At 39.4% G+C, this 10,520-nt stretch overlaps 1 protein-coding gene across 1 annotated transcript; it reads right to left on the reverse strand.

Moving 5' to 3' along the window:
• Positions 1-3,435: 3,435 nt before the first annotated feature.
• Positions 3,436-6,762, reverse strand: CDPK2 (calcium-dependent protein kinase 2). Its single transcript, XM_089620304.1, has 8 exons — positions 6,023-6,762; positions 5,316-5,459; positions 5,073-5,225; positions 4,871-4,986; positions 4,503-4,670; positions 4,182-4,406; positions 3,901-4,087; positions 3,436-3,778 (listed from the first exon to the last, which is right to left on the reverse strand). The coding sequence occupies exons 1-7, from the start codon at positions 6,588-6,590 to the stop codon at positions 3,950-3,952; spliced, it is 1,512 nt and encodes a 503-aa protein (XP_089476430.1). The 5' UTR covers positions 6,591-6,762; the 3' UTR covers positions 3,436-3,778; positions 3,901-3,949.
• Between the last annotated feature and the right edge of the window lie 3,758 nt (positions 6,763-10,520).

Raw genomic sequence — 10,520 nt, forward strand, 5'->3', positions numbered from 1 at the left:
GTGGTCAATTGAAGAATTGCCAAAAGGGAAACCTATTGTCGGCTGCAAATGGGTGTTTACTCCGAAGTTCAAGTCTGACGGTACTCTTGAACGATACAAAGCAAGACTCGTAGCGAAAGGATTCACACAGACATTCGGCATTGACTATACCGAAACATTTGCCCCTGTTGCTAAACTCAATACTGTGCGAATTTTGCTATCTATTGCAGTTAATCTTGATTGGACCCTCAGACAATTCGACGTGAAGAATGCGTTCCTTAACGGGAAACTAGAAGAGGAAGTTTATATGCAACCTCCACCCGGGTTCGAGGACAAATTCAATTCCAGAGTATGCAAGCTAGAGAAGGCTCTATATGGGCTCAAGCAATCACCTCGGGCATGGTTTGAGCGATTCACGCAGTTCGTTAAGGGACAAGGTTATTGTCAAGCTCAGTCCGATCACACCCTCTTCACCAAATTCTCAAGAGAAGGAAAGATTGCTATTCTAATCGTCTATGTAGACGACATAATCCTCACCGGAGATCATCACGAGGAACTGGAGATTCTAAAGAAGAAGATGGCGAGAGAATTCGAAGTGAAGGACCTGGGAGAATTGCGTTATTTTCTCGGTATGGAAATTGCAAGATCCAAGCGAGGTATCGTAGTTTCACAACGAAAATACATCTTGGATTTACTTGCAGATTCGGGAATGAGTGCCTGCAAACCAGCCGATACCCCAATTGATCCAAGTCAGAAGCTCGGAATGATCATAGATGGGACTCCAGTCAACGTGGAGCAATACCAGCGACTAGTTGGTAGACTGATTTACTTGGCACACACTAGGCCCGACATTGCCTTCGCTGTGAGCCTTGTAAGTCAGTTTATGCACCATCCGTATGAGGAACATCTCGAAGCTGCGTACAGGATTCTCAGGTACTTGAAGAGCTGTCCCGGAAAGGGGTTGTTTTTCAAAAAAACCGACATCAGAACTGTAGAGGCATTCACAGACGCTGATTGGGCGGGACCAGGCGACAGAAAATCTACCTCAGGCTACTGCACTTATGTATGGGGGAACCTAGTCACTTGGAGAAGCAAGAAGCAAAGTGTTGTGTCGAGGAGCAGTGCGGAAGCAGAATTCAGGTCTATGGCAAATGGAATCTGTGAGTTATTATGGATTAAACGTGTCCTAGAAGATTTGAAGAAGGAGGCAAATCTGCCTCTGAAGCTGTTTTGCGACAACAAGGCTGCGATTAGCATCTCTCAGAATCCGGTACAACATGACCGGACAAAGCACATCGAGATTGACCGACACTTCATCAAAGAAAAGCTTGACAACGGAATCATTTGCACTCCGTTTGTCACCACTAAAGAGCAGACTGCGGATATTTTGACAAAGGGGTTGTTTAGGCCAGTTTTTGAATTTCTTGTAAGCAAGTTGGGCATGTATGATATTTATGCGCCAACTTGAGGGGGAGTGTAGAAAATAGAAATTAGTTCTGTAAATTACTAGTTCCGCAGATTAGGAGTTAGTTTAGGAGTCAGTTTCTACCGATAGATATCAGTATTAGTTTGTTAATTTGTTCCTATTTTTATGTTTTAGTTGTTACACTTGTATCTATAAATTCCAGCCTTGCGGCTAAGATCAATACAACAGATTATTCTCTGAAACTTACACATCATATATTACTGATATTTCATATTATCTATGTACAAACATGATATTAATTAATTCATCATTATGTATAAGATTAGCTGAAATTTAAGAATACATTAGAATTTGTTTTGGAATTGTCCAAATAGATTAACAGTTATTATTTATTTTATTTTTATTAACCTAATTTTTTTATTGGTAAATAAATAATTTGTCTTTTATAAAACCGGAGTAAACTTCATTCAAACAGAACATAAATCATTGCTTATCTATTTCAATAGCAGAAATAGGAAACTCAATAAACCAAGTTACAGAATCATGAAAGTTCAAAGCTAATTTTGCAAAGCTGATGTGCCGGCATATTGTTGGTGTGGGGACAGTGAGAGAAGGCACAGATGCGAGAAATCGAAGAATGATCTCAGCTGCCAGAATTGTCGATCGCTGCTGTAACTGGAAAAGATCCCACCTGCAATAGTCTTCCAACCTCAGCTTGGTTCTCACAATATAACACTTATGTATGTGTAATAAGATGTTATAATTGTTTGTAATACAATTGTGTATATGGATATCTGAATATATAAAAGAAGATGGTGTTTTATTGAGTTTAACCTAATCGGCCATGAAAGTACAAAAGATCTGATACATACGAGGCATTCGAGAGGTCTCGTTCTCTCCTAAACAACTAGACTCAACAATAGACTTCCCAAGATGAAGAAAAGCAAAGAAATGACTTTAAGTAACCAACACACACACACGCCTCCGGTACGTGGCTCGAACCGGAGGCCTAGCAGATCGAGCTTTCACAAGATTTTCCACCATGACGAGGAAGGGCAATATAGTAACCGTTTTTTTACATTGTATTCCCCGTCTTTTGAGTAGTGCCAACGAAGCGGCCCTCAACATTGCGGTTACTAAGAGGAATACTAAGGATAAGGGCAACGTCTATGGAATTGAAGACAACATGAATAAGGTTGGAATCCCATTCATCTCTTCCGAAATGAAAGTCCGCCGCTCTAAGGTCATCAGGAAAATCCAAATGTCATGGAAAATCCACTTGTCATGGAGAATCCAAATGTCTTTTCCAGTTTCAATTTGGACAAAAAAAAAAAGAGTGCTACTATTAGTCACGATTCACGATTTTTCACGATCCACCCAATGAGTGACACGTGAATGAAGTTTTTTGGTGTTTATTACTTTTTGGATATTCGTGCAAATCGTAAATCGTGTTAAAAATAATTTCCCCAAAAAAAATGATGGGTTTTCAACCCCGCAAGAGACTTTCCCAAAAGGAGTTGCTTTTCAACTGGGTTTCGGTTTTAAGGAAATTAAAAACGTTTCTAGCTTACATATGTTTTTAATGACCTAAAAATAAATAATACAATAATAAAATTCACTCAGCCCAGTAGACGCAGTGCATCAAATTTGATGCAATATTGTTCATTATATTTTTTTGAGAGAGAGAGTGCAAAAGATAAGAGTTCAGAAGGGGAACCAACTATTGGATAGCTCGTGATAGCTCTCCATTGGGGACGTCTACTGATTAAATAATAATAAAATATTTGACACTGACTATGGAAATTTATGATATAAGAAATGAGGACGCATAATCTCATTGGAAAAGTAACTTTCTATCACAGGAATCTGATATTGATGTCTCGTGGCACGGAATCTCAACAACTCGTAATTATTAAATTTGATTAGATTTTGGACATTAAATAAAGTTGAACCTTTTCTTAACAGGGACGCATGTTCTACCTCTACCTTAAACAAATGCATGCCAAATCAAGAGTTAAAACTAGAGAAGATATAAGCAAAGATGGATTATTGGTCAAAGAAGTAAGACTATTGATATAAGAAACAGGCAGACCAAAAGCAATTATGAAATTGCACATCATTGTTCCACTAATCAACTAGTTGGGTTGGAAATAGTGACTGATATAATACAGTTCTCTGTGATTAACAATGAAAAAGTGAGGCTGTTAACTAAATGTAAAAAAGCATAGGAAAAACATAAAAACAAAACGTGATTAGAAATGAAGATGAGCTTCAACACCAATCACACTATCGGAGAGAGATCTCAGAGCATCATATGGTTAACAGCCTTTCACCAACAAAATGATATTTATTTCTCGCTGCTTTGCAAAGACTCTGTGCCATGAACAAGAACAAACCACGAATGGAAAGAGATGTGAAACTTATGCTCCAATGCAAAGCAAGGCACACTATAAAAGCTTAAAGCTCTTATTCAAACAGTTTTGGTTAGTACTTACCTATAAACTGTACAAAGGAATAATGGGTCTTTGTTTAGAAGTAATAAGCTCAGCTCGAATCTTTGACTCCAAAGGCGTCGGCCAAATTGAAGCTCAGATTGGTTCTCATTGTTCGGGTCCTACCGACTCCTCCTCCATCGACCTTCCTCATCATCGCCGCAAACTCTCCGTAGTCTATACGCCCATCCTTTTATATGATCGGAAAAAGAACCGTTCAAGGGTCGGGGAAAAAAAAAACGTTTCATTGCAGTTTTCTCATAAAGTAATGGCGAAAGACTCACATTGTCTTGGTCGATTTCTCTGATTGTCTCGTCCAAATGGAGATCGCCTAGACCGAATTCATTGCAAGCATGTTGAAGCTCGTCGATGGTGATGTAACCGCTTCCGTCTTTGTCGAAATACGAAAAGGCCGCCACCAAGTTCTCTTCTCTCTCCAGCTTGTTCATGTGCAGTGTGGCGGCCAGGAATTCTCCGTAGTCTATTGTACCGCTGTTGTCGATATCGGCCTGTGAAAAATCGTTCCGTCACAACCAACTTTTTATCATTTATATTGATGTATACAACAATCGAGTATTTAAGAGATTGTGGGGGGGTCTATTTACCGCGTCCATGAGAGATTTGATTTCGGACTCCATTAGCTCGGAACCCACTCTTTTCAACCCATCTTTGAGTTCCTCGAATGTTATGGTCCCACTGTTGTCTGTGTCGATCATTCGGAACAGCTCTTTCAGTCCACCGATTTCTTCTTCCGACATTCTTTCTGCTATGACCTGCCAAAAAAAAAAAAAAAAACCGAGTCAAAATGAATGCCATTGCAAAAGGAAGAGGAGATTTGTAACAGCAAAATATGCATACTATATAAAAATGGCAAAAGTAAAAAAAAAAAAAAAAAAAAAATCGGTAGATTTTAACATATTTTGGTCAAGTGAAATTTGGAAAAAAAAAAAAAAAAAACAGCTCAGAAGCATACACGCAAGGCCATCTTTTTCAGCTTATTCATTGCCGAGAACTGCTTCAAGCGGGACAAAACCGCCGAATCCAAAGGCTTGTCCGGGGCAACATTGTCATCCACAATCCACGGGTGGCCTTACAGACACAGAAACAAACAATACAATATGATCTTACATGTCATATATAAGCCTCGAGGAGTTTAAAACAGAAGCAAAACTTACATAGGACTTCATGAGCGGTGATTCTCTTTTTCGGGTCCCTATCGAGCATCATGCGTATCAAATCTATCGCACTTTCTGAGATACTTGGCCATGGTTCAGATGTGAAATCCAGTTTTCCGTGCAAAATCTGTCTGAATATCCCCGTCTCAGTCTCTGACATTCATACGAAGAAGAAAATTTGTGGGGGTTAAGTTACCGCTCCAAAATCCAATCCACATAGATTTAGTCAGAGATTGGCCTTACCTGCCCAAAACGGAGGAACCCCACTCAATAAAATGTATAGAATCACACCGGCGCTCCACACATCCACTTCGGGTCCATAGTTCTTGCGCAGAACTTCAGGAGCGACATAGTAGGGACTTCCAACCACCTCGTGAAAAATTTCACCTGGAGAAAAAAAAAAAAAAAAGTTGTTAACACATTCATTCTAGGACACAATGTTAAGGTCTAGCAATGAACATTTTGAACATGAAATCAGAATTGGAAAACGTTTAAAGAACAGTTGATGATCGATGCCCATTAGTGATTCATACCCCATTCGCCCCCAACCAAATTTCACACCCCAAAAAACAAATAAAATTACCCAAAAAAATCAGCAATACAATCGCATTCATCGACATTCGAAACAAATAAAAACTCGATCATCAAATCCAACCCAAGAAACCCGCTAACATTTCTGATCTTTCACATAACCACATTATCCTCCAAGAAAGAAAAAGAAAAACTCAATCATAACAACAAATCCAGTCCAAGAAAGTCAAACTAGCATCAAACGAGTACCACATTATCATCCTTCTCAATAAAATAATAAATAAATAAAAAACACTCAATCTATGATCAATAAACTCAAACCACAGAAAGCTCCAACCTTGAAATAAAACTCGCACCACAACAAGCACAAAGCCCCAAGAAAGCAGACATCCAATAAAAAAAAAAGAATAAAATCGAACCTGGCTTGTAGAAAACGGAGAGACCGAAATCGGTGGCCTTGAGCTGGGCGTCCTCGTCGTCAGTCCCAAAGAGGAAGTTCTCGGGCTTCAAATCCCGATGAACAACACCAAGCGAGTGACAAGTCTCCACAACCGCAACGATGACCTTGATCAACTTCCCAGCCTCTCTCTCGCTGTAATGGCCCTTGGCCAAGATCCTATCGAAGAGCTCTCCGCCGGCGCAGAGCTCCATCACGAGGTGCACGAACACGCCGTCCTCGTAACTCCCCTCGATCCTCACCACGTTCGGGTGCTCCGACAAGTGGTGCATGATCTGGATCTCCCGGAGAACGTCCTCGCAATCCTCCGGACACAGGAGCTTCCTCTTCGGGATCGACTTGCACGCGTATTGCTTCCCGCTCGCTCGGCTCGTGCACAGGTACGTCGTTCCGAACTGTCCTTGCCCTAATTTCCGTCCCATGAAGTACTCATCTCTCAGCCTCGCCGTCTCGTACGGAAGAACTTGCACCGCCTTCAGCTTCCCCGCTGCCGGCGCCGGCGCCGACGATGACGTCGGTTTCTTGCTCATCGTCGCCGATCTTGATCTCGATCTTGGAGACTGAAAATGGAAAGAAGAAGAAGAAGAAGAGGAAGAGGATTCAATTCAATGGGTGTGATTTGTGAATATGGACTCTGGTCTACTCTCTCTAGTCAATCGCGAGAAAAGTCTTTTTGTTACTGCGCTCACACATTGCCGTAATTGTTTTATTTTTATACAACTTGTTGTAATTCTTATTTTTAATTTTATTCTTTTATTACAAAATTGGTGTCACGTAGCTGAATAATGTCACTATTATTCGCCCTTAAAATGCGATTTAAGGCATTAATTATTGTCCTGTGAATGGAATGTATTTGCGTATGTATGGTTGGTCACGGATATTTATTGTGGGTCCCCCAATATCAGGAGGAGGGTGCTATTATTTTTGTTAGTCTCAAACGTGGATAACTGTGAGATATTTATTTATGTGTATTTATTTTGTTTGCCAATGTCTTGAATGATCTTTGAAGATGGATACTTCATTTTCTTTACAAATATTATTGAGCCATGGACTTGTAATGATTTGTCCCTTTCTTTTTTTTTTTCATTGAGGATTGATGTGCCAATTCTTTTTTAGGTTCCTTTAGATTTAGAGTAAGTAGCCCCTCAATAATTACCGAAGTGTTGGTATTTTAGCTTCTTTTTTTTTTGGTATATAAAAAGAAATCACTTTTTCCTACTAAATTTTAAGGAGTCTTTGCACATGCAGTATTAAATATGGCCTAACGGTAGCGAGACGGGACGGAATCCCTGTTACCGTTAGTTAAAGAAGCGGTATGGCTTATGAAGCATTTCAAGAATATGAACAACATATGCGTGAATCCCAAAATCCAAATGAAGAAGAAGATGACGATGAAACCCAAAATCCAAATAAAGATGAGGAGGAGGAGTAAGAAGAAGAAGACATACCACCACCACCACCTCGACGTCGAAGTCAAAGTCAAAGCGATCTTGCCGTTAGAGTGCCGTGACCTCGACAACGTGAACAACAAGAGGAGACACAACAACGACGACAACGACGAGCACGGCAACAATAACCACCACCTCAAAACCAACAACAACAACAACCACCTCAACAATCACAACAACCACCACGACGTCGAACTAGGTCCGTTGTGTGGACGTGGTTTGAAGAGGTGATTGGGAACGACGAAAAAGTCAGAAAATGTCACAATTGTGGCAAAATCTTCAGCGCTCACAACACAAGAGTCGAGACGTCGCTCTTGTGGAGTCATCACAAGCACTGCCGCGGGACGCAATCTGGAGCCTCGTCAAGCGCTGTAATTAATATCGATCATCTACGTACTCTTTAGACGTCAATTAGTAGAATACTTTATTTCCACCGATCAATCTTTTAATCATATCGAATCTCAAGGCTTTGTTAGATTCATAAGTTATGTAATTCAAAACGTTCAAATCATGTCTAGGAAAGCCTTGAGATCCGATATCCTAAAATGGTTTTTAGAAGAAAAGGAACAAATGAAAGCCACAATATCATATGGTAGATATAGTGTAGCCTTAACCTCGGATATATGGATTGGTCAATCAAAGATGGATTTCATGAGTGTTGTAGTGCATAACATAAACGATGATTGGAAGCTCAACAAACGTATCATAGCCTTTAAGAGAATAGAAGGTTCTCATACTAGTCAAAAACATCTTAGATATCATAGTTAGTGTTATGGAGGAGTAGGGTTTGACCGATAGGATTATCTCTGTAACCTTAGATGACGCCACAAGCAACAATGTTATGATTAGAGAATTAAAAGAATTGTGACGATACCCTTTTGCATCAACGATGCGCAACCCATATCATAAACTTTATAGTTCAAGCCGGACCCGTTAGTTACGACCCTTCCATCAACAAAATTAGGAGTTACATTAGTTGGATCAATAGTTCAACATCTAGAGTAGACGAGCTTAAGAGATGTCTTAGACACAACGGTCTCCAAGAGCGCACCTTTCATCTAGATAACAAAATTAGGTGGAATTCTACCTTTCTTATGTTGACCAACTTTTTATCCGAGCATTATGTCAATGTTATTGTTTCTTACATTAACAGTGAACATGGCGATGACGCTATTTCCGAATATGATATTAAGATGGCTGAATCATTTGTTTCTTTTCTTGACGTTTTTTTACAAAGAAACTTGTTATCTTTCCGTTGTTTACACTCCTACTTCTTTTCTCGGTCTTCATACTATGACCGCAATTGCTGTTCATTTTGGTAAGTATAAAAATGAAACAATTTTTGTCGATTGTATTCAAGCAATGAGAGCCAAGTTTCTAAAATATTGGGGGACTGGAAAGGTTTCATTATTATACGGTTTTGGAGTATTCAAGCAATGAGAGCCAAGTTTCTAAAATATTGGGGGGCTGGAAAGGTTCAATTATTATACGGTTATGGAGCCATTCTAGACTGCCGATGTAAAATTGGTGGATTAAAAAAGTTTCTTAAGTACATTAGAAATCATTTCGATGATCAAGATTACATTGCACTTGATCTTGCGAGGATCGTGCAAGCTTTTTATGATCTTTTCAGGGTTTACGAAGAGAAACTCCTACCGCAATATCGAACGCAGCCAAGTCAATCACAGACGCAATATCCAAGAAAACACCAATACACGAATGTGTTCGTCAACGCGCCTGCTTATAGCCCATCTCCTCAACAACATGAAGGTGAGACAAGTCAACCGAGGTCGAGCCCAGCTGACACACGTTCTCATCCCGAGATACAAGAGTACGACCGGAACGAGTGGGTCAAACCGGATGACGAAGCCATCGATCTCTTGGTTTGGTGGAGACAGAACGCAATGAGGTCCCCGGTGTTGTCATCTATGGCTCAAGACATCATCACCATCTCTATTTCAACCATGTCATCTGAGGTGGCTTTTAGTAGCGCGGGACGCATCATCGATGATAGAATATGTAGCTTGAAACCGGAGATGGTCGAAGCATTGACATGTGGTAAGGATTGGATTCAACATAGTAATCGAACACAAGAAACATTCATGTGCTTTGATATTCTTGACGATTTTGAAGTTGATTTTGCAAATGTAAACATCAATGGTTAGTGTAACTTGTATAACAAAGGGATATCCCGGCCCCTATCCGGGATAATTTTTCAAATAATTAACGAGGTAAGGGATGCTCTTTTTCCTCGCCGTCGCACCTTTTTAGAGGTCGGTGATGAGGTTTTTTAGGAGGCCAATTTTTAAATTGACCTTCTTCTTTATTACTCCTTTCTAGTTATTTGGTTTAAAATCCTTTTAATTAAATCATTCTATATAATTATTTAAAACCTTTTAAAAACTTTTATATATATATGCCTAACGGGGTCCCGAATTCTCGTTAGGCCAAGTCCCGTTCCTGTCCCATTACTTAACGGGACGGGACTCCCGTTTGGTCAATTAACGGGAGTGGGACACTGGCGGTAGCGGGAGTGACGGTATCTCCCGCTAAGCCAGGCTTACGCAGTATCATGACACCACAAAATTTTGAACTCTAAAAATTGGCTCATGTGGTCTTTTTGCCAAAATTTCGTCAATGGTTTGACAGATTACCAAGTGTGTGATCTGAGTGATATAATTTTTATGATAAAAATACTTCATGTGCAAAAAAAAAAAAAAATCATCATTTAAATTAATTAAATATGCCATAATATTTGTAAGGGTTATTTGTACATGTGGTTCATGAACTTAACACGTTTTGGTATGTTAGATAAATATATGAACTTTGAAAAATTGACACATGAGATCCTTTTGCCAAATTGTTCGTTATTATTATTTATTTTTTTGTCAAGTAGATATATAGCTTCATAAAACAATGAATTTTATCATTTAGTCAATGTTTTATAAATTTTTAATAAATGATCAAAAAAAATTATTTACAAGATCAAGTTGACGTAAATACTCTATAAAT

This window comes from Urtica dioica, chromosome 7, assembly GCF_054948205.1.
Source record: "Urtica dioica subsp. dioica isolate 48M chromosome 7, U.dioica_male_clone48M_v1_H2, whole genome shotgun sequence".
Taxonomy (NCBI): domain Eukaryota; kingdom Viridiplantae; phylum Streptophyta; class Magnoliopsida; order Rosales; family Urticaceae; genus Urtica; species Urtica dioica.